Source organism: Amblyomma mixtum, chromosome 2, assembly GCF_055824585.1.
Source record: "Amblyomma mixtum isolate Tamu chromosome 2, ASM5582458v1, whole genome shotgun sequence".
Classification (NCBI taxonomy): Eukaryota; Metazoa; Arthropoda; class Arachnida; order Ixodida; family Ixodidae; genus Amblyomma; species Amblyomma mixtum.
Window position 1 is genome coordinate 271,213,368 of NC_143013.1, and position 23,988 is coordinate 271,237,355.

Here is a 23,988-nt window from a genome sequence, read left to right on the forward strand (position 1 = left end):
CAAAACAATGCCACTCAGAACGCGATCCGCGTAACAACCTCCGCAAACTGCTCTCCGACAGTTGGTGTCACGTGCAGTAGGAGCTAGCTCGAGCCTCGGCCGAGCGACCGGAAATAAAGCGGAGCATCGATCAGCGTTGATAACCTATCAATAGAGACCGGAGATGCACGCATTGGAGAAAAATATTGCTCCCGCACTCCCGAAAGAAAACGTCCGGTGCCAGACCCACGAATGTGTCGGCAGTTCCGTATTCGAGCAGGAAATCCGTTGCGTCCATGAGATTGACGTCAGAAAATCACTCACCTTTAAACGTGGTAGATCAAATTCACTCCAAAACCGCACTGAAGAGCGAGTGCCTGCAGCCATCTTGGCCCAAGACGAATGACAACTAATTGGCCACGTGACCACGCTCTCCGTCTTTACTCCTTGCCGCCCTTGCCCGATCTGGCGCTTGTGTTACGTCTACTTTTGTAGCGTTGAAGGCGCCGTACATAACAAATAAAACAACCTGCGCTACATTTGGTTGTAATTGCTCTGGTGTATTATTAATTTGCTGAGAATATATAAGAGTTGAATTTCTTGCGCAGCGAAAGCATCTGCTGTTGAGAGTAGGCGTCCGTATCGCAAAATGGCGGCGTCCGGCAAGTGGCGGGATGGAGAGTGTTCGTTTTTGGAGAAGTTATCGCTGCACGGCGACAAGTTTTGTTCCTCCATTCACACGAGGATGCTCATAGCTGTTTACAATGATTATCTCGTGGCATGGAGTCAGCATCAGCAGCGCCTGATTGCTGTCAGCACAAAAGTGTTCTCGAACGCGGGTGAACAAGATGAATGTCAGGTGTGCGACTGTTTGTTGATTTCGTTCGGAGTTCATTTAGTGCGCAAGTTTCGTGATGCCTGGTCAATGTTCCGCAGGAAATGCTGCTTTCCAATCCACCTGTTTTTGAAGTCGACAACGTTCTTGTCGGCTGCACCAAGCACTTGCTGCTGACTGGGCCACGGGGAGTAACTGTTGTAGCGCTACCAAAAACGCCGGCCACTTCGCTAAATGAAAAGCAACTGTGCAGGTGAGCTCGCTGCCAGGTTCCATTTTTACGTGACAGTAGTAAAATAGCTTAGTACTGGAGTCTATGGACGTCTGTGTGCCATATGTAACTGCAGCAAGCTCGCATTTGCGTGGTCGCAGGTCGTGGCCGCTTGGCGAACATTTCTTCCTGTGTCACAAGTCCGTCTCCCTCGTCGATGTTGCCTGGCACCCCGACAGTGAATCGGGCTGTCACGTCCTCGTTCTCACTAACGACAACAATTTGAGGTATGTTGAGCTTGAGGAGCTCATTTGGCTTGTGTTCTCTTTTAGGGAACAAACAAAATCAAGCAGAGTTTTAGTAGTGTCAGGCTTCTCACCGGAGATGCACGCTAAAAATTTCATTTGTAGTTTCATATTATACAGCGCTGTTCAGTGAGGAACAGTGGAGCTGGAGCTATGCGACCATGTTGCAGGTTGCCTTGTTTAAAGATAAGTCCTTAGTTGTTTCCACATCAGTCACTAACGACTTTCCCTTACGGCCGCCTTAACGAGCAAAAAACAAAATTGCAGAAAAGGTGTGCTATGTTGAGGGTCATTTATTAACATTAGACTTGAGCTAGCCACCTTCATTTGATACTCTGGGACATTTGCAGACCATTGCCTTTTATCTATCGTTGTGATGAAATTATGGACAGTCCTTGGCACAATGGTCGTACATTACAGCTGGTATGTGCTGAAAATAGTTTCCATGGGCACCCTGCTGTTATTTTATTCTTTTTTTTGTGCAGGCTGTATGATATTGCAGAACCGCAGTCTGCGCAACTGGTGCTTCCACTTAGCGGGAACCAAAGCCTCAGCAATGCCATTAGTGCCTCTGTCGGGGATGCTGCAGTCAGCTTTGACTTCGGCGACTTGTCACCTGATGGCAAGTCTCGGCAGGTCTTTGTGCTCATGGGAAGTGGAGACATCTATTTGACTCACGTTTCACCACAGGATGACAACAGGTAACAGCTGCAATGATGCTTCAGTTTGATTTCTGTGCCTCCAGGCCGAACCCACTTTGCGTCGCAATCCTGATCTTTCTGCGAGTCAGATGACTTTGTGCAATCTTTGAAGTGTCCTTGCTTCGAGCTGTTGATTATAAAAGCCCAGCATTCTTAGAGCTCTTCTGTTGTGAAAAAGCCTCCTGCTGTGCCTCATTTTGTTTATTGTATTTTCTTACGTGAAGCATCCTTTAATTGAAAAGTATTGATGGGTGTGGTGTCTATTTTTTATACCTCAGCTTTTAATGCATTAGCATTAGAACGGCCATTATTGGAAGAAGTGTCCAGCGTTGGCATGTGAAATCCTCTCCACTTTCAGGGGAGATAGTGAAGAGGGAAAATAGAGAATAGAGGTGATGGGTGGTGAGAGGGACACCACAGTCGCCGATCAGTAAAGGTATGGGGAGAGTGGAGAGGTAGTAAGATGTTGCAGTGTGACTGCTGGATTTGACCGGGAGAGTGGAGCGAGGTATGGCATGTAGCACGGTGATTTATTGACTGGATCACACTACCAGCTCGCATGGTCTGAATCCGTCAGTGGCAGCGGTTGCTCCATCTGGGGAAATATTTTAATACTATAACATGTACTCTGCCGCATTAATCGCATCGATCGTCTGTGAATATTTTTTGCAGCAATACATACCAAGGCTTACATGCCCTGCCTTTCCATTTGTACTACACAGCTGTGGATAACCCGGTAAATTGCATCTTATCTTGCGCGCGTTGACAAAGTGGTTTGTCTTTACCATTCTCTATAATCAGATCATACCTCCAGCCAGTGCTTGGTCCACTGAGCATGCAGCCTCAAGCGGAGGACAACTATGGCGTTGATGGCTACTCACTCGTGTGTCTGCCAGCTCCTGTTCCTCTACTGGCCATTGCAACCACTGGCGGTGCTCTCTACCACTGCCTCGCTATTGGCACACAAGACGTGAGTGTTGCTGTACACTGTCCATTGGCTTCCTCCGCAAAGGGAGATGGGAGGCAGGCGACAGAGATCTCACACAGGGATTAACTCTTGAAGTCGGCTCGAATATTCCTGGGGTGCTCGAAGCCATCACGGCCTGCCTGGCTGCCTCTCAACCATTTTTATCGTACGGGCACCTCCCTTGTCCTGCAACCATATGTTGCCATATTTTTGTTAACCATCTTTCAGGCTGTGTTAAGGCATGATTGCACCTTACAGTGCAGCATGTGGGCTCAAGAGGGTCCAGGTGTGTGATGTGAATCTCTACATTTTTCATTACTGAGCCAATTAAAGCCAATAGGCACGCACTTGTACTGTCATGCTGGAGTGAAATCCAAATGGATGTTATGCGAGAACAGTTAATCCTTAATTTCTAAGGTTGCGGTATCATATCGTAGTGTAAGCAACTAGTTAGGCCAGAAGGGAAATGTAAGAGCTTTGGCAATTGTTTTACCTTCGTAATGGAGTATGTTGGATGTTGGCACTGTTGTACGTTCCACAAAATTCTGCTTTTTCAATCCTGCATTTCAGCCACTGGTTTTGGTCCCTGTCGGATGAAATTTGCAGGAAAATGTATTAACTGATGAAACTAATCATTTTTGTGCCAACTGATTGTACGAACTAGCCAGTGTGACAGTCATAGTGCAATTAAGCTTGCGGCTTGCTAACTTTTAGCTACTGAGTAACTCTGTGAAAGATGTTAATTGTCAGTAATCTGCCCTGAATGCGGTGTCTTGCATGTTTTGACTTTTGTCGCAGAATTTCGCTCTTGGTGCCAGTGAGGAACACGAAAGCAATGAGGAAGTAACATTGTACGTGCTTGAGAAAATCAAGCTTGACTTGACTTTTTCGCTGCCCAGTGCTGACGAAGAAACCTTTTCCTGCCCCATTCGACTATTCAAAGGTAATTGTAGCAGAAAATGCTCACACGTAAGTACAATAAAAACATTTGCAAAGACCAGGTAACTTATATTAATTTGTCTTATACTGCGGCAGAAATTCTCTGTACTTGGGTCTTAAGAAGCAGGGCTTTTGTTTTAGCAATTTTGGTTACAGTCCTGTTGTTTTAATGAACCAGAGTCATATTTAATCTTGTAAAAGATTTTGCATTTCTACTTCAGGCTTCTGTGGCAGAGAATGTGGCAATGACTAGTTTAATAAAATTATCTTTCATAAATGACTAGTTATGTACGCTTAATAAGTGTTAAGTTACTTAAAAGTACTGCCAGGTGAATGCTTCTTTCAGGTTTGGAAAACAAATACAGTGAACACTGGTGAATTTTAACTTAATTAATTTGGATTTGTGGATAGTTTCAACTGTAGAATTTGATCCGTCCATGCTCTGTTGGAGTAATTAATGGGGTATGCATAGAACAGCCGGTTAGCTCGAGCGTGAATCGGTTCTGCTACTGATAATTCGAACTATGCACTGCGGCACCTAAGCAGCTTGGGCACACAATCAAGCACCGCACCCATGAGGATGCACCGCCTTTTTGTAGGAGATTGGGACGTGCTGAACACTGACCATGCCTTCTTCAGCTTTCAAAGAGGAGAAGAGGAGGCCGTCTATGCTATGTTCGTTTTACAACAGAATGCATAGGCCACGAAAACAGAGAAGGTATCATGGAATTTTTTAGAGCAATAAAATTGGGTAATCTTGACCATTTGACCACCTCTCGATCAGAGCATACCACATTTTGTGAACACTTTCATTAGCTCAAATTTTGGTCAATTTGAACTGCATTACATCTGTGTGGAGTTCTAGTTAACAGGCTTTTACTGAACTAATGTTCACCAAATCAAAAGAAGTCATAGAATTGCAAAAACTTGTATTGGAAAGTGGTTCATGTAGGGTGCTCGCTGTTAAAACTGGAAAGAAAAACTTCTAGGGCTGTGGCAGTGAGCACATTTTGCTAAAGGTTAGTATCCTGGCCATCGATATTGCATGCAACATTTAGTGCTTGCATGATTTTGTTGAGGTACAACCGATTTTATAGAAACTTGTGATTTCATGTTCCAGGTCATAATATGCATCACAAGTCAGAGCTTTTTAAATGCGAAATGCATGTTGTCTTACTCTCTTAACACTCATCGTGTGCCATCTTAAAATGAACTGTAACACATTGCGTTTCATTTGTTTTTCATCCTAGACCCCACCAACCTTCAGCGCTACATCTGTGTTCACAACTCGGGTGTACATGCTGTGGCCGTGCCGTTTATTGACCACCTGCAGGCATTTGCTGAAGACAGTAAGTGTTGCCAAGATGAATTGCTCTGCTAAGAATGGGTGACCGTCTGTTGTTAGTTTTTATGTCGTACTTCAGAGCTTGACTTAATGCATTTTTTGTGCTGTTGTGCAATGTGTCATGCTTTGAAGTTAATTGAAATGCAACATTTGCAGCAGGAAGTGAGAAGCCGGTCCTGTTGGTTTGTCTGAGCCTTGTTATAACTCCTTAGCTCACATTTTAGACCTGCAGGGGTTGATCTTTAAGCATATGTTAATAGATAGCAGTGTATGCACTTCAGGGTGTGTGTGTTCCAAGAGTGCTCATGAACCAGAAATTTTCTATCATTCCGTGCATCTGTGGTTGTCTTGTGTCTGGTAATAGCATTTGAACCCATTGCTACTTGGGCGTCATGATTGAAAACCAGTGCCTTAAGCTATTCTACTCCAGATACCCTGGAAAAGACAGGTCTTGACACCTTAGAGAAACCTTTGCACCAATTGGTGTGTCATACATCACTTGCATGAAGCACATCACTGGATACTGCAGGAGCAGGCTAAAATGATACTATCAATGAAAGCGCTTGTTTTAAAATACACTCTGCAATGACTGGCTGCTTGGTTTTAAACGGTGCTACTGCAAATGATAGGCAAGGCTTATGGTTGCATAACTTAATGCCTCTCTCTCAAACTTCGTTGTTTACCCTCCGGGTTTTTACTCTGTTGCACTTGACGCGAGTTTTTTGTTTACTGGACCAAGTGGAAACTAGACAAGCTTCCCATGGCAGTAGTGGTCGCACAGCTTGAAGCTGTGTGCAAGTGCCTGACTGCAGTGGAACTCTCTGTGCGGTGCACTTTTCGTCCAGACTCGGAGCTGCAGATGTCGTCCAAGCTGTACCCTGAAAGCTCGATAGTGGAGAGCCTGCTGTGCACTCGTGCCTTGGCCAGCAGCAAGCCTGCACCTCCTGTTGGTGTGGCCCTGGTGCCCAACCACCCGGGGCCTCTGCTTCTCATCCTGACGGCTGCCTGGAAGCTAATAACCATAACCCTTATGTGAGTCGGCCACGATGTAGTAGCGGTGGGCATGCCTGCTCTGCAGGAAAACTTGCAGTGGAGAAGTTGTTTTCAATCTCTTCAGCCTCAGGAAATTCTAGTGGGTTCCAAAGGTCTTGAGGAGCCCAACATGTCTTGGGTGCACTGGGTCCGGATTCTTTTGTAGTTGGCTTTCTCAACCATGTGACTTTGGTCTGCGCAATTGGCTGGCCTACTGGCCAGTTGTGCGAACTGAAGCCACCCATGCAAGTACCGGCCCCCAGAAGAACGGAAACATTGTGCAGTTGGAAGTGAAGAAAACGCGTGGCAGTTGAGGAACAGTGAGATGTCTTCTGAGAATAAAAAGAAAAGACTAGCGGAGTGTCAGAGTTCAAAACGGATTGTGGCTGGACTCGGCTGGCTGACATGCGGTCAGTATCCGCTGTCGTCGCTAGGTGGTGCGAAGCTCAGGGTCGCAAAACCAAAACCATGCAGCCAAACTTGCTGTCAACTGGTAGCGGCCCTCAGACCATCGCCACACCTGTTGTTGTGCACATGTCCAAGGTGCACAGGCTGCAATGCTCCATGATATTCGAGCTTGAGGAAGGATATTTCGACAATCACTTGCCATGCTATCTTAACTTGAAACAACTACTCATTGGATCCCACCTGAATTAACCAGCGTTCGATGCCATAGACTTACACAAGCATTGGCCAGGGCTGTCCCGTGGACAGTTGGACCTGTTAGGATAAACAAAAAACCATTACAGCACGTGCACAGAATCAGTGTCCTGTCTTTTGCATGCGTCTGTTCCAGGTATGTTTCTGCTGTCATTTTCTCTACACACAAGAACCGTGTCTCTGTGCCTTTTGAAACTGCAGGCAGGGTTATCAGAGCTACATGCCGGCACTGCTGTCTCGGAGCCAGCTAGACGCGTCTCTGCAGAGTGAAGAGGGTGCAGGTGGCGGAGGGAGCCTGCTGGTCCATGTGCAGCAGCTGCTGGGGGGCCACAGCCTGCCACAGCTTTCGCAGGCAGGAGAAGACTGCACGCCTCAGCAGTGCCTTGAGCTGCTGCTCACAGCCACACAACGCATTCGTGAGCACTGGCTCCAGAAGCTGGAGGCCTGCCAACTGCTCATTGCACGCAGGTCAGACAGTCATGTTGGAGAGCATTCCCATTTACCCTATTTACTCACATAATGCGCCCACTTCTTTTTTTTTTTTTTCCGGAAAAGTTGACGTCAGTTTTGGGGGAGCGTTCATTAATCGTACACCTGTCTGTCTGCCTGCCCACCTGCTTGTCCATCCGTCCATCACTAACAAAAGCGTACGGTCGACTAGTTACGTCCCCACGTCACTCGCATTCAAATGTTGCCGCTGTTTAGCGTCACTCGCATTCATATGTGACCGATGTTTAGCATCATTTGCTTCAGAAGTTTGCTATGCCACAGCACGATCCTACGATTTTGCAATAAGTTGGCAGCGGCGGCCAATCGCAGAGAGATAAACCGAACATGCCAAACTCCAACCCTATGGTTAGGGGAGCGATGTTTGCATGAAATAAAAAAAAAAAGTAACTTCTCATTGATAAAAGTTAGGGGGGGGTCTTTATGCTAGTGGGGTTCAGTATGCAAGCAAGTGCTTCTCACTGTTTAATTTGTGTCACTTCAGTAGAGGTGCGTGAATAACTATGAACTGCAGAAATTGGCTGCAAGATGAATGAAATAATTTTTAATACTTCGAATGAGAATGCCGCTAGTTTTAACAGAAAATGAAATTCTTTCCTCTTTTAGCATGGCTGCGAGATGAAACAGATTTAGTTTGCAGAAAGCAAATGGCTGTGTGATGACTGCCCTGCCATAGGCAAGTTGGGCACACAGTTTTGCTCCTGGAACTGAAACTTATGTAGTCCTAACTCCGGCTAAGGGTGATGAGAAAGAATGTATCACAAATTGAGTGCAGAAAAGCAAGTGCTTGCTGGTAGTGGAGCATGACTGTGGTGACAGCATGGGAACGGAACAGGGGTGACTTGAGAAGTGATATGTTTAGTAAAAAGGTCTGCATGTGCCAGTGACGTGAGTGTGAACTACTGTAGTTTCTGGTACACAGTCCACACCCAGTGTGGACTGTGTACCCCGCACCCGGTACACAGCACCAGGTTGGGCATTCTTGGTGCTATATTAGGTGGCATTGGAAAAGAAAATACTCTACAGTCCGCACCTATAGATAGTCCGCAAAGGCCAAAATTTTAACTTTTGAACATGTATAGCTTGAGGGCTTTGTGCCACAATTTACAATACCAATAAAGTATACAAGTAGTGACTTACACAGAAGGACTTTTACCTCTAAAGTGTTATCCATGGGTTCATCATGCAACCAGCGCAAACTTGACTGCAGCAAGATGTAAGGAATAGAGAGTACTGCCTGGCAGTCAAGGACCTAATGCAGCTGCTTAATGCTGAGCCATGTTCTGTCCTGTGAAGTGTGAATAGAGCACACTTTCGTATGTTTCACATTCCGTTTGTCGCTTGAACTGTTCAGGGCGGAAGTGCCAAAGAACTTTTTAGGCTTAGGAGAGCTCCCACTGTTGGAGGATAGTTTTAACGACAAAATGTAACGCAATATATGTTAAAGATTAGGCGCATTAGAGTGAGAATCGTTTTTTTTTTTTTCCACATTCATTCGGGAGATGAAGTATAGTACTTAGAGAAATATTTCTTTTTTCCGTGGTGCCCTTGGGCAAAGCATGTTTGCCAAGCTAGCGCATATGGATGGCTCACTTGAATTCTGTGCCTAGAACTAAGCATAGACCCAGAGAAGCTGAGCTTGGCCCACTGTATTTCCGTAGTGGCCTGCAAATTTTGCAGTAACGTAGGGAATTGATGATGATGATGAAGTTTTACGGCATCGTGGCTCAAGGTTTTTCATGTACACAACATGGGTTCAGAGACCCACTTGCCGAGCATTTCACCCCAGATAAGCTGAGCACCAGGCCAGGGAAAAGCTTGTATCCATTGTACTACTGGCGGGCACCCAGCAGCACTGGGGATCAAACCCTACACCTCCCGAATGCGGAGCGGATGCTCAAGCCACTAGGCCACTGCTGCGGTACATTGGGAATTGATGAGGGCTAAAAATTGGTGCACTAGCATGTGCGATTGCAAACCTCCACTGTGATAGCATTCTCTAGAAGAAAAAAAAAAAAATTCAGGGGGCACTTTGACGATTTAAAGTGCGTGAGGCAAAAGCCTTTCCACACAACTTTGCCCGCACAGCCGTCAGCACACGCGAGGCGGCTATGGGCCGATTTGGATTGGCTAGTCATGACTAAATAGTCATGACTGGTTATTGACTAGCTAGCTATGACTAACCATTAATGACTAACTAGTCATGATTGGTTCATAACTAACTAGCCATGACTGGTTAATGACTAACCAGTCATGACTTGTGACTGGTTAAAGGTGCACTGAAGAGGAATCTGAACTCGTCTTTTTGGCGCGGGAACTCAATCTACCCGTTCTGAGCATTCTTAGAAACATCGATTTATTGACCTGTGTGGCCGATTTCCCCAATTAAATCGAATTAATGGCCGGCTCCCGCCTTTTTTTTTTTTAATTCTCTCTCGTACGATGGGCGGAGTCGACCAACGCGCGGAGTGCCTTTCACCCAGTCCCGTGGCGGCTTGCCGCTCTGCCATCGGCGGAGTAATACGGAGTAATCCGCAAAAGCAAATAGTCCGCGCGTATTTTTATTTCTGCGGGCTTATTTTGCGGCTATATTATCTGCGAATGAAATTATTTATTCACGGAAACCCAAAAAACAACATAAAGCGAAAGCAAAGCCTCCACGGAGCTGGCTGAAAGGCACTCCATGCGTTGGTCGACTCCGCCCACCGTACGAGGGAGAATTCAAAAATAAAGGCGGGAGCCGGACGTTAATTCGATTTAATTAGAGAAATCGGCCACACAGGGCAATAAGTCGGAAGTTTCTGAGAATGCTCGGAACGTGTAGATCGAGTTCCCGCGGCAAAAAGGCGAGTTCAGATTCCTCTTCAGAGCACCTTTAATGACTAACTAGACATTACTAACCATTAATGACTAACTAGTCATGACTAGTTACGACTTGTGACTAGGAATGACTAGTTACAACTTTCACTTCAGTTGTAACGGATGGACGAACAGAGTCATGGCTGCGAATATGAGCGCTTAAAGGCTTTCGCCTTAAAAGCGGCCAACGGTTTTTTCCAACTAGCTTTGCTTTGCTCTCATCTTGTTTGATTCTTTTTGTGGCTCGTTGAAAGCTTGTATGCAACCTCCTCGCAGCAAAAAACGAGCATTTTATTTGCTGCAGGACCAAGGCTGCCCAGGACCAGCGAGACCTACAGCTGGAAAAGCTGAGCCGAGTTCTGGAAGATTTGGCTTCACTTCAGAAGCGTGACAAGGAGCTCCGATCCAGATATGAAACCGCTTTCTCAACACAGCAAAAGCTTGTTAAAAGGTGTGCATCTTTGTGTGTGCTTTCTTTATTAAGGTTATACTGAGGAAAGAGAAAAGTAGTTATGTACGGCAAAATCCTGTTTAATGCAGGCTGCAAGGGAATGGGAGAAAAAGTCCGTATCAGTATTTGAAAGGCCGAGTTATGCAATGGGCTCTCAGACACAACTGTCCGCATCGTGGTAAATTAATTTATTCGGCAGAAACCTAGGAAATGACTGCCTGCTTTTGAGACGAATAATGTGCGTCAACGACGACCTTCGCAGTTCCGTGAAATGATTTGCCGTATGCACACTGTTCGGAGTGTCAAAGCAGAACTGTTCCGAAATGGCACATAGTGGCTCTGCAACCTCCTTCACGGTGCAACGCACCAATAATGTAGCCTACTCACAAGTAGCAGCATTGCATGTGTGGAGGGTTCACTGCACAAAGAGCAATTAGCAACCAGAGCACATAACGATCGCACAGTTTCGACGCTCTCTGGAGCGAAAGAGTCGTGCGGAAGGAAGTGAGGGAGACTCACTGACATCAGAACAGCCAGCCGCCTAGTGAAAGGAAAAAGAAAAGACCAGCAATGCACCAGACAGTGTCCGAAATGGCATACAGCTGGGCTCGGCTGACTGGCTGGCTGATTCATGGGCCAATAGCAGTCATCGCCGTGGGTCAGCGGTGAAGCGCAGAAGACGAAACTATGTCACTGCACTGCTTTTTGTCCTAGTTGCGGGGACCCTCTGATCATTGCCACACCTGTTGTTGTGCGCACATTAGAGGTACACTGATGATATTCATTTTGCCTTAATTATGAAAATTCTGACGATTGCATGTCATGCTGGTTGCACTTCAACACAGCCTGCACTGAGCTCCCGTTTGAATTGAATTATTTGAATTATAACCTGTGCGAGACCAGGAGCGTCCAAAGTAACGAGCAGATTTACATGAGTGTTAGCCGCGACTGCACTTGCAGTCCAAATTACTAGATTTCTTAATTAATGAGGATTGTTTTAACGAGGGTTTATGGTAGTTTCATTAGCATCCTAAAAACAATATATTTGACTCCAAATGTATTTTTAAAGTGCTTGCTGTGGCTTTCCTTGCATTTCCTGCACGGAGATGCATTGTTCATTACAGCTAGCACTAGATGCTGGAGCTTTTGTTTTTTTTCGACTATAAATATGCCTTCTGCACGCTGCATGTTCATAAAGAATACAAATGCACTTGCTAGATTGTGTACATTTTTCCAAAATGTGCTGCAGACAAAAAGGCATGCACCGAAGGTGCTGACACTATAGCATAAAGGTGTCTAAGAACCGAACACTGATCATCTTCCAGGGCTGCGCTTTGCCACGATGTGCAGGCTGCGTATTTTACCTTCTGAGCAATCGTTAGGAATTCTAAAGTGCTGCGCAGTGTCTTTGAGTAAAAACAAATTGCATAATTTGGAAAAGTTTGTGCACCTATGGACCCTTTGCAAAACTCCAGAAGTCGGCTTCTCTATACGGCGTAAACCGTTCACCTTGGCAGCCAAACCTGTTTGAGGGGCAGAAATTGGGTGCAGCACTGGAGGTCGTCAGAATTGATGCCTTGTGTTGCTGAGTGGATAAAGGGATTAAGCGCAGCTCTCCCGAGCCATTGCTTCCCAGGTGAAATACATTCTCCCCACGTTGCTTTCGCGAAGGAATGGTGAAACTCAGCTTTGCCCAGTAGTCTTCAATGCTGCATCCAACTCCTGCCCTTAGGGCTGACCACACCACCTTGTAGGAGAGGTTTTTACTGTGCAGGAAAGCTGACTTGCAGAGTTTTGCCTTGGGTCTTTTGGGCAGTGGGAAGTCTACTCCCCACTGGTTACTTCTGGAAATTTTGGTTACAAAAACCTGACGTCTTCGCAGTGAACTTCTGCGGCCATGTCTTGTGTAGAAACCATGTAAGTAGTTCCCCAAACCATGTACAAAAAATTCACCTGAGGAAGGGTTAAATTCCCACACCTTTAAGCTGTCTTTTTGTTTCCTGATTCCGTTCTCCAAATGAGCACAGCTATGGCATGTGATGAACACATGGGGTGTCCTTCATGTCATGCAGGGCAGAGGATGTGTTGCACCAGCTCCAATGCCAGGTGCCTGTCCTCTCTGCTGCTGAGGAGGGCATGATAAAGGAGCTGAAGACGATTGAAGAGGAGCTAAAAGGGTTTAAGGAGTCGCTGGAGCAAGCTCAGGCCAAGCACCGGTACCAGCAGCAGAGCAGCGGTGACCAGGATCAGGAACCTAACAGAATGGTTGGCCGTGGCCGCTCAACAAGTCTGACACCCACCCAAATGACACAGATTCGCAAGGCCCTCAAAGAGGAGTGAGTTTCACACCATTCCGCAGTTCTCTGACCTGAACCAGAGCAAATGTAGCTTTGTCCTCTTTGGTCATCTCTTGTTGTTTGCAACAGTTTGGCACATTTTTGGCCACCTTGTGCTCGTTGCTGTATCGGTCGTAGCTATATTCTTGACACCAGTCTTTGCTCTTTGCACTTTGGCTGAGGATGTAGCCACATGACTGCTAACTGAAAGAACGGAGTTGTTGCTTTTCGTTATTAGCAGCAATAACTTAATGAGGAACTTTCGCCAATGTAAATAGTGTTGCCTTGTCATTGTCGTAACCGAAAAACCTCGTGTTGCTGTCTAGAAAGAGTGTTGTCTAGTTGCCATGGGGTCAAAGGGGCACGTTCAGCTTACATATCCTGGTGGTCATCCACTTGTGCTGAGGTGGCACCGCTGTAAGCACTGGCTCTGTGGGTGGGGGTTTACTGGATACTAAACTAAATTTAATGCCGGGTAAGATAATTTACTGCTCCACAAAGTATTGCATCCACTTAGCTTTGTGATACTTTTTCTGGTTATTGTGACATATACTTGAGAACCTTTTTTTTTTTGTACTACAGTCGAAACAGTGAAGAGCCATCAACTTCAGGACTTGTAGAGTTGGCTCATGAATGCATAACAGCAGCATGCATGTGAAAACTGCATTTCTATGGAGAGGAAGTGCAAAAGGTGCCCATGTGCTGTGCAATGCCAGTAGATGTTACAGAACCCCAGGTGGTGTGAATTAATCCCGAGCCTTCCACTATAAGGCGTCCATCATAGCCCATGTGTTGCTTTGGAAGTTAAGGGGGGACACTGGTCCTGAAAAAAAAAATTTTTATTAATGAAGTCACAGTTACAAAATCTTCTGGGAATATGTATTTTTGTGTGCTGATTTTAAATATGCATTTAATTTCATGTAAAACAATTCCTTGAGCACTTATGCACATTTTATGTTAGTATTTTGCGGAGAGTTTTGAAGAAAATTTGCTGTGGGAAGCACGCTGAAATGTATGCCATTGGGTTCTCTTGACACCAAGGAATACAATGAGGGTGAAATTGTCTTCCTGCCTATCATAGAACTTAAGTTATAGAGTTTCGATGTTGACGCTTCAGAAATGAGAAGAAAAGTGTGTATTCCTGTTTCTGAAGTGGCAGCTTCAGTACCCTGTTACTCAAATTCTATGAGAGCCAGGATGATAATTTGACCCTTATTGTATTCCTTGGTGTCGAGAGAACCCATTGGCATACATTTCAGTGAGTTTCCTGCAGCAAATTTTCTTCAAAACTCTCTGCAAAATACTTGCATAAAAAGTGCATAAGTGCTCAAGGAATTGGTTTACATGAAATTAAATGACATATCTAGAATCAGCGCACAAAAATAAATGTGCACTGAAAATTTCATAACTATGACTAAATTAATAAAATTTTCTTTTCAAGACCAGTGTCCCCCCTTAAACCCCACAATTCACAATTTTCTTGTCTTGCACTCAAAGCTCGTACTGCACGGCAGTGCTGCATAATTTTGTCCCCGAATATACCTTTTCAACCTGATTGCCGCCATATTGGTGACTGGAATGCTTTTTTCACCTGGTGCTCACCGCTCACCCGGTGTCGCCTTATTGTTCACCAAGCTGCTGCATGCCTCCCCTGCAGGCGCAGTGTATTGGTAGCACCAGGTACAAAAAGCAGTCCATCCAGCATTACGGTGGCAATCAGGTTGGAAAGGTCTACAGCACTTACCCCAAATAGTGCTGCTTGTGCTGGTTGGTGCCCACAGTAATCCTGAATGACATCCTTTACTTTCTTTTCTATTTATTTTTCACAGGGGCGATATGATAACGGAGCTGGTGCAGAAGGTGTCTGCCTTAATGGACTAATGGAGCATCCATCATTTGTACATAGGTGTCGCATGTGAATAAAAACGGTTTTATTTGCATGTCGGTGTGGTCTCGTTGGTTTTGGTGAAGCTTATGCATGGTCATTCCACAGACTGAAGATTCTCCTGTCATGTGTTAAGTGGAATAATTCAGGACCCATTGCTCGACAGAGGAAACTGCTCTCTCACTTAGTATGTGGCTGGCATGTAGAACCACCCGTGGGCAGGACCAGAAAAATGGCTGCCCTATAAATGAGGTCAATGGGTGATAGTAAGCATGGCTGCTCTTTGTGTGTGCCAAGTTCCTGGGCAGATAATGGGAGGTAGTGTATTGAACTAGCTTACGATTTGCATTTGCCCAAGTGTACCGACGGTTCCCTCGGGAAGTCTGGCATTTCATTTAGCTCACCACATAAAGGGGTTAAGAGAGAGAGAATGCTTTTGGCATACTGGGCTCGCCCGATGCACCCCCACCCCACCAGGTGGAGCCGATATGGGTACTTGTGCACTTTGGGAATTCCGGAAACAAGGTTTCAGCCCGAAGTTCTTTAAACCGAGCTCAGGTGGCCTCGAATCGGGGATTCACGAAGCAAAAGCTCTTTGGTTTATCCACGGTCCTGCAGCAAACTGCGAGGTGTCTTGATGGTGGTCAACAGTATGGTAACGTCATCTGTAGATAAATATTTTAATGAAAGGAGGAGAAAGAATACATTTACTGAAAAAGGGAAAAAAAAATGGTTGATAAGTGTAGTTACACCAAACAAAAAATCAGGTGTGCTAGCGGTTCAGTTTTCCTTTCAATTCCGGTGTTCCAGTGTTCACGGATAGCAGTTGTTTGGATAGCGATGATGGGTTAATGTCCATAAATGCGGAATTGGTCATCCTCTCCTTTCACAGATCCCTGGGAGTCTCCCTATAACTGCTGATACGTCATTTGTTGTGTTCTAGCTCCTGAAGCAGGCCGGTTTAAGTAATGCAGTAGTTAAAACTACGTATCAGCGTTCATACTGCAGTTTTTCCGTGCCTCGCGTGACCTAAAGTTCAAATGCACGTCACAGCCATCGTTCAGTTCATGAAACCGAAACAGCATGAGAGAAGAAGTTAAATTATAAATTATTTAGTGGTCGTAGGCGAATACCACGTGATGATTGGCATACTGCCATTCATGATTTCATTTCATTTCAGTTTATTACCTTAAAGACCCCTCGCGGGGTATTACATAAGGGGTGGGATGAGCAGAAAAGGTACAAGACAATGCAATTTGTGATCATGTACAAAAAATGTTTAGATTGCTAGCAAATGACCGAGAGAACCTGCCATATACGCTCCACCCCATTCCTATTCTTCTTGTTATTTCCCTCTCATGATCCGGATCAGTGGTCACTACCTGCCCTAAGCAGACATATTCTCTTACTACGCTACCAGTTGCGAACTGCTGTTCCCTTGCTAGCCTGTTTAACATTACTTTTTCTGCATGTTAATTTTTAGCCCCCACCGTTCTGCTCTGCCTGTGTAATTCATTGATCATGTTTTGCAGTTCATGTCCTGAGTGACTTAGCAAGGCAATGTCATCAGCGAATCGCAGATTACTTAGGTATTCTCCATAACTCTTATCCCCAACTGTTCCCATTTCAATCCCCGGAATACCTCCTGTAAACAGGCAGTGAATAGCATTGGTGAGATCCTGTCTCCCTCCCGACACCTTTCCTTATTGGAATTTTATTGCCGACTTTACGGAGGACTATGGTAGCTGTGCAACCGTTATAAATATCTTCCAATATTTTCACATAATACTCTTCTACACCCTGATTCTGCAATGCCTGACAGCTGAGGTTTCCACAGAGTCAAATGCTTTCTCGTAATCAGGGAAGGCTATATATAGGGGTGGATCGTATTCTGCGCATTTCTAGATCACCTGAGAGACAGCGTGAATATGGTCTATTGTCGAGTATCCTTTATGGAAGCCTGCCTGATCATTTGGTTGATTGAAGTCTGAGGTTATCCTGACTGTATTAGCGATTACCTCAGTAAATACCTTGTAGGCAACGGACAGCAAGTTGATCGGTCTCTAAATCTTCAAGTCCTTGACATCTCATTTCTTATGGGTTAAGATAATGTCAGCGTTCTTCTAAGCTTCTGGTGAGCTCGTGGTCACAAGGCATTGCGTATACAAGGTGGCCAGTTTTTCTAGCACACTCTCGCCTCTGTCCTTCAACAAATCTGCGGTTAGCTGATCCTCACCAGCTGCTTTTCCTCTTGCATTGCTCCTAAGGCTTTCTTTACTTCTTCCTTCATTACTGGCGGGATGTCCCATTGCTGTGCTCTACTGCCTCTCTCAGTAACATTCTGATTACAATCGCTACTGTATAGATTTGTGTGAAACTCTTCGGCTACTTTAACTATTTTATCCACATTGCTAATGACATTGCCTGACATTGCCCCCTTTGTCTCTTAGTGCATACATCTGGTTTTTACATATGCCTAGTTTTCTCTTCACTGCTTTTAAGCTACCTCTGTTCTTTAGAGCATGCTCGCTTTTCTCCATGTTAAACTTCCTGATGTCAGCTGCCTTGCACTAATTTATTAACTTCGATAGCTCCGCTAGTTCTATTGCACTATTGCTTTGCACTTGGCCTCCACCATAGTAGTAGCACCAGCACAGGCCTGTTGACTGGCATCAAGATGGACTCCACCATATTGCGTGTTGCGTAAATCAGAGAAAATCGGAAAAAAAATTATCTCGGCCTAACCGCATGTTTTTTTGGGCTCAAATTTCGCACAGAGGTTGCATTTGGCGGTCATTTTTGTTTTATAACACATTTAGGTGGGGTACTTGCCTGATTCGGTCAGATTTATTTGGAAATCCCCATCGTCTGCGGCGACGGGAACCAAAACCGAAAGGCTTCTCAGCAGTGGTACCTGTAGTGCCATCTCGTACCAACCGGAGAAACCCAGCTGTGCTAAATTGGTGAGCAAATCATTTTTGCTTAGTGCTGTCTGCTGCGAAGCAGCGCGAGACATCACCAAAAATGCGGTCGTACAGTGATCAAGAGAAGGCCATGGCCATGACGCCGCCCTCCCCAGTAGAGGGCTCGTTTCTCCGGTGACTGCGAGATGGCGCCACGGGTACCAGCGCTGCGAAGCCTTTCTGTTCTGGTTTTCCGTCGCCGCAGACAATGAGGATTTCCAAATAATTCTGACCGAATCAGGCAAGTACCCCACCTAAATGTGGTATAAAACAAAACTGACCGCCAAATGCAACCTCTGTGCGAAATTTGAGCCCGAACAAACGTGCGGTTAGGCCGAGAGAATTTTTTTTCGATTTTCTCTGATTTACGCAACAGTCGGTATAGACCTCCTCCATGTTTGCAAACAAGCGAGGTGGCACTGCAGTCGCTGCAGGCTCGCGGTAGGCAAGAGGCCAGGGAGTGGCGTCGAGTTGAGGTGGCGCGCAGCGCCGGTTTTCAAGGCTTGTAGGCGCGTTTTGAGTTTCTGAGAATCATAGCAATGGTTGATGCTTTCAACTTAGTATTCCTCGAAGTACACAGACTCGCATTGGCCATGTACGGCGTATTTCGCCACAGTGTATTGTACCTAGGCATTGAATAAAATGATAAGTTTTTGACACTTTTGCACCAGCCAGAATGATTTTACCTCAGGACAGTAGTGAGGTAAGCACTGGCGTTTTTTCGGCAGAGCCGACGTGCGCTCACCATCTGTTGACACACGTTTAGCGCAGTGCGAAAAGTGGGGACAGCGTCGATCGTGTCCCGATCATATGTCTCGCGTAACCGCTGTTTTTAGCCGTCAGATTAGGCAGCAGCCAGGCCGACTTCTCCCCTTCTTAAACTGGTCGATTTAGTGAAAAGTTTGAATTCCTGAAATTACATTTTTTCCTAGCCCTGAGTCTTTGGTTTTGTGACGGAAAAATATAGCAAAATATTCACTAGAAATTCATAAAATTACGGTTTTTTGATCTGTGGTCGTAAAAAATTGTGAGGTAAGGGGGTTTCTGATGGTCCTTGCACGTCGCGAATTCTGCGGGTTTCCGACGACGGAGTACCACAATGATAGCATCACTACGAAGAGGGATCAGAGGTTTCGTTGATTTCGTTGATTTCAGTGCCGCATTTCTTTGACCAAAGCGAAAGCGTAGAGGCCATAACAAGGGAGTGAACTTTTTGTTTTTTGATCTACCACATTTTCAGTGATTGGCATCCCTCCCCCCTTCGTAAATTTGTAAATAATGGAAATAGAATGATTCTATTTGTCGCGAACGGTTCCGGATACGTAGAGAAGTGCAATAAATGTCCCGATTTTTTTCCTACAGGAGCAGTAGTATGTTAGTTATTTTTATAACAAAAGTTTTCATGTGACTATGCAAGCATAAGTACTGATAATCTAATAAAAAAAGAAGTAATACCGCCATCATAGAGAGCAGGGCTTTGGGGACATGCCGGCATAAAAACTTTCCGCACTTTATACTTAATTATTCAAGACCCGGGGTGACTTGACGAGGGTGTTAATTGTAACTGCCGAAGAACTGTTTTAGGTATAGCTGAAAATAAAACGCATTACTAAAATTACCAGAGCAATTTCATATTTGCACCAAATTTGGTTACATATATCATGCATCAATAAAGAAAAAACTTTTCATTGCCTCATCCCCTGTCAATCTCCTTACGTGCCTCTTGGTAGCCCGCCTGCGGTTGCTTCTTTCCAAACAGGCTTCGCGATCATGTACTACTTCATGAAGCAACTTATGATACATGCATGATGCAATGAAAAGGATGTGGTTTTTAGCACACTTAAAGTACGCGGTTCGAAGCATGCCAGCGTGACCGCGCAAGATTGTCACAAGTTACCAGACTGCTTTCTACTAGAATCAAATGATCATGTCGGTCATGTTAAGAAACAGTTTCAAGAATATATTAAATGCCCTAAAACACGCCATTATATTTTCGTATAACTTCTACACACGTTAAAACATGATGTGCTATCAACAAAATAACGCACTCGTTGATGGTGAATGACCTTGCCGGCGCCCATGCACACCAGCGCTGGGTGGTAAGTACAGTCTTTGTCAAAAGTTTAGAGCCCAGGGTGTTTGCTTCTAAGCCTCGCAGTGGGACTCCTGTAACATTCGTGGTAGTCCTACCCATTGGAGGAGGCAGGACCAGAAATCTTCTTACCTTCAGCAAATTTGGAGCGCTGGTGATGCATTACGAACCAGACAGTATGCTTCAGAAGCAAACCCCCTGGGCTCCAAACTTTTGACAAAGGCTGTACGTGCGCAGCTACATGCTTTTTTTTTCCTTGCGCAGTTTTAAACGTACCATGCTGTTGTTCATTTGAATGAGCGCAAAAATTTCCCTGCTATGAAGTACATTGACTGGCAGCGCCTGTCGACACCCAGACTTCGCGCTTTTACTACCGCGGCCCCTTTCCTAATGCGGTATTTATATGCGAGAAACCTATTAAGGCTAATCTAATTTTCCGTTTTATGCTACTTCTGCAGTGCGTAGCCACGATGCAGCCGCCGGTAGCTGCGGCACCTGCGGTAGGCACGGGCAGGCGGAACCTGTTTTGCCTACCACGCGAAAGTCGCTACTGACATCAGCGCCACTGCATCTCTGTGACGTCGCGGGGTGAAGGAGGTCTATACTCCTGCATGCAGACAGGAAGTGAGAAGTGAAAGGAGGAAAGAGTTAACATGTCTCAGCCAAATGCCCTTTTCTTTCCACTAGAGGCCTAATCTCGATCTCTTTCAGTCCTTCTTGCTGGCAGCACTGTTCTGTGGCTACAAGCAGTTTGTTGCCCAGCAGCATGGTATTCCTGAGCACAGAATACAGCCATTTTTGTGTCAGTCAACAAACCACACCATCCGAGTTCGTCTTTAGAGCTGAATGGCAGAAGCGGTTGCAAGCAGCATTAGCGGCCGTGCTTTGCTTACTACGGAGACGTCCATGTTTTATTTTATGTGGAGCACTCTATTCCAGTAATGAACTGTAGCTGTAATTGCAACAGTAAACAAGCGTGCAGCGAAGGAATCACACTCGCATTTGTCGACTGTGTGATGCAGTGTACTACGGCTTGCGCAGTACATCTCCATCGTGTGCTCATTGCACAGTGCACCATTTCATGTATATGTCTTCCAATGGTAAATGGCAGTGCCTTTTACCTCTTGGGTTATGCCGTAGAATTAGGCTGCTTATTTGCCTCATCCATCTCAGGGTACTGAATGTGCTTTGATGAGCATTTATATATCTTGTCCTGATCGAAGTCTGTGGTCGCGCCAAGCAGCAGCCGCTGAAAGCCTCCCATTTAGCAAACGTTGGTGAGAAACGAGCATTGAGATTGATACAGAAATCGGGTTACAACATTTGAGTGCACTGTGGGAACATCACTAATGCAGAGATGCTGCGTGTGTTGATTTGTCTCGGAAGTTATTCATGCATTCACTGCATGATCCTCTTTATTGATTTTCCTTTTTTTTCCCAGTAGGCTCATTGTACACACATCCACTGAAATTCGTCGAATTGATGGATAACCGCGAAAATTGGCCAGAAATTTGCAGTGCCCATATTGCTATTGCAACACACAAACCGAGTTCACGTTTGCGGACGCCTGTCCACAATGCATTAGTTTCGGTGCTGCACCACAATCATACCACCGATAACCAGGTCAAATTTAACACAAAACAAAGGTAAATTTACCATCGCTGTTATGATATGGCCTCAGTAATTTCACAGTGATGGAAACAACTTGTTAAGCAGTACGTGACACGATAAAAGTAGAAAAGCAATTGCCCTGCGCTTGCAGTCAAGGTTCAACACGAGCACCGAATTTTCTTCTGTGCGTTTGTCATCCACGAAATGAGTTGAACATATCAGAGAGCTTGTAATTAGTACAAAGACTTTCCCATTTACGCAAGACATATATTGGCAGTTTAATTCCAGATAGTGGGAAAGCCGTGCAGCAGAAACACGTCGCAAGCACATTAGAACTGTCCTTGCATGCTTCCTGCATGCGCTCTCATCGATATGCTTCCGATTTTTTTGTGCAGTCCACGACCAAGAGGTGCTGTCCCTACAATCTTGCCACCGAGAACGGCATTGATAAAGGGATACAAATGTTTTAAACTGCAAAAGACTAGAAAAAGTCTCCTCTAATAAAGCACGCGCTTGCACAGCCCACTCAAGACTGGCAACAGTGGACCGCCGGAAACGGAAATGGCTGTAGGCGCGCAATGCATGGGGTGAGAGAGCATTTTACTGCTCCCCAGCTTGCCTTCATTCCCCCGCGTAGAAAGAGAAGGCCTGTACAGCACCGTGGCTTCTGCACCATTGCCAAAAAAGTTTTTGCGGAGTATAACACTGGCTTTTCCTCTCCACTGTCTTTTATATTATGCCATCACTCATGAACACTATTTCTGTCTGCCTCACTATCCCATTCACCTTCCTGCAAGTTGTGCACCAGTTGACTTACCTCAGGAACGTTGGCTGTGAAAACAAAACTGACTATACTGCTTTCTTAATGTACCTTTTGAATCTGCAACCATACTACTGTATAAACGCATGTAAGGGCCGCACTTTTTTTTTTCCCGATTCGAGGGCCGATTTTCGGGGTGCAGACCATACACGCAATCTGCGAAAAAAAAAAATTTCTTTTTTAAGTAGAAACACACAAATCAGGGAATGAGCACCATTTATTCTACGTTTAATCGTCACTCACGGAGTATTTAGACTCTGAGCTGGTGCTGCGCTCTGGCGCATGCTCATCCCAAAAGAAGCTGTGCAGCATGTCCGCTGTCAAGAAGTAGCCGTTGTTCCGCACTTCCATCACATAGCAGAGCAGCTCTTCTTCCAGTTCGGGAAACTCGCATGGCTTGCCTCGGAAAGCGCGCGTTTTGCAGTTTGTGTTTCTAAGTGCATCCTTTTGGTTGCACCAACATCTGACACACTTCTCGGCCACGTCAAATTTCCTGCCAGCCGCATGCTTGCCGTGTTCGAGAGCTAACTCCCAGCCACTCCCAGCCGTGTAGCTATTAAGGTGACTGCCCATCGCGCTAAAACTGCAATGCTCGGCAGCAGCATGTGAAAGCCACAACCACCACAACTACTACGGTGAACGCGCTAACAAGACACAAAAGGCTGTAGCTGGCAATACTGATGACGATGTGGATAGCAGGACGTAGCGGCGGAGAAAAAAAGTAGACGATGATGATGATGACAGTGGCCATGGGCGCCATCCATGAACGGCACTTGGAAGCTCCTGTGCGCGTGCGTGCCCTCCACGATCAAGACCACCGTTGCTCGCAGACAGAGCTGACTGCGGAGGCCATGGCGCATGAATTTAGAAGGCTATTCCCGCCTAGGTCATGGAAAGTTCGGGTGCGGCCCTTACATAGATTTTTTTTTTTTTCTTAAACATTTCCTTCGGGAAAACGGGATGCGGCCCATACATGGGTGCAGTGCTTACACGCGTTTATACGGTAAGTTCTGCAGACACTATCTTACTCAGTATGCCTATATTTAGAAAAGTTAGCTCACAATGTGAAGTGAGGCGTGAGCAATGCAATTTACTCAAAAGGTTTGGTTTGGTTTATGGGGTTTAACGTCCCAAAGCGACTAAGGCTATGAGAGACGCCGTAGTGGAGGGCTCCGGAAATTTCGACCACCTGGGGTTCTTTAACGTGCACTGACATCGCACAGTACACGGGCCTCGAATTTCTCCTCCAAAGAAATTCAGCCGCCGCGGCCGGGATCGAACCCGCGTCTTTCGGGCCAGCAGCCGAGCACCATAGCCACTGAGCCACCGCGGCGGCACTCAAAAGGTGAGGTATGTACTGAAGCGGAACAGCTGTAAAGTATGATACACTGTTTAATCGCGGGCAACCACTGCAAAACGGGAAGTCCCTGTCTTTGAAGCTTGTGGGAATGCTTTCGAAGAAAAGCAGGTTAATGCACCGCTTGCCAGAT

The 23,988-nt window shown here is 45.6% G+C and overlaps 2 protein-coding genes across 3 annotated transcripts in view; one reads left to right on the forward strand and one right to left on the reverse strand.

The window, feature by feature from the left end:
• ct (homeobox protein, cut) overlaps positions 1-366 on the reverse strand; it is a 754,353-nt gene extending 753,987 nt beyond the window's left edge. For both annotated transcript variants that reach the window (XM_089573991.1, XM_089573990.1), the window contains exon 1: positions 304-366. In XM_089573991.1, coding sequence (XP_089430117.1) covers positions 304-366 — 63 coding nt within the window. The remainder of the gene's footprint in view (positions 1-303) is intronic.
• A 251-nt stretch (positions 367-617) lies between these two features.
• On the forward strand, positions 618-15,067 carry mbo (Nuclear pore complex protein Nup88). Its single transcript, XM_089573996.1, has 12 exons — positions 618-838; positions 916-1,067; positions 1,187-1,312; positions 1,816-2,031; positions 2,833-3,001; positions 3,797-3,941; positions 5,188-5,286; positions 6,128-6,314; positions 7,176-7,442; positions 10,645-10,791; positions 12,864-13,127; positions 14,957-15,067. Exons 1-12 carry the CDS (start codon positions 629-631, stop codon positions 15,006-15,008), a joined length of 2,034 nt encoding a protein of 677 aa, XP_089430122.1. The 5' UTR covers positions 618-628; the 3' UTR covers positions 15,009-15,067.
• The last annotated feature ends 8,921 nt before the right edge of the window (positions 15,068-23,988 follow it).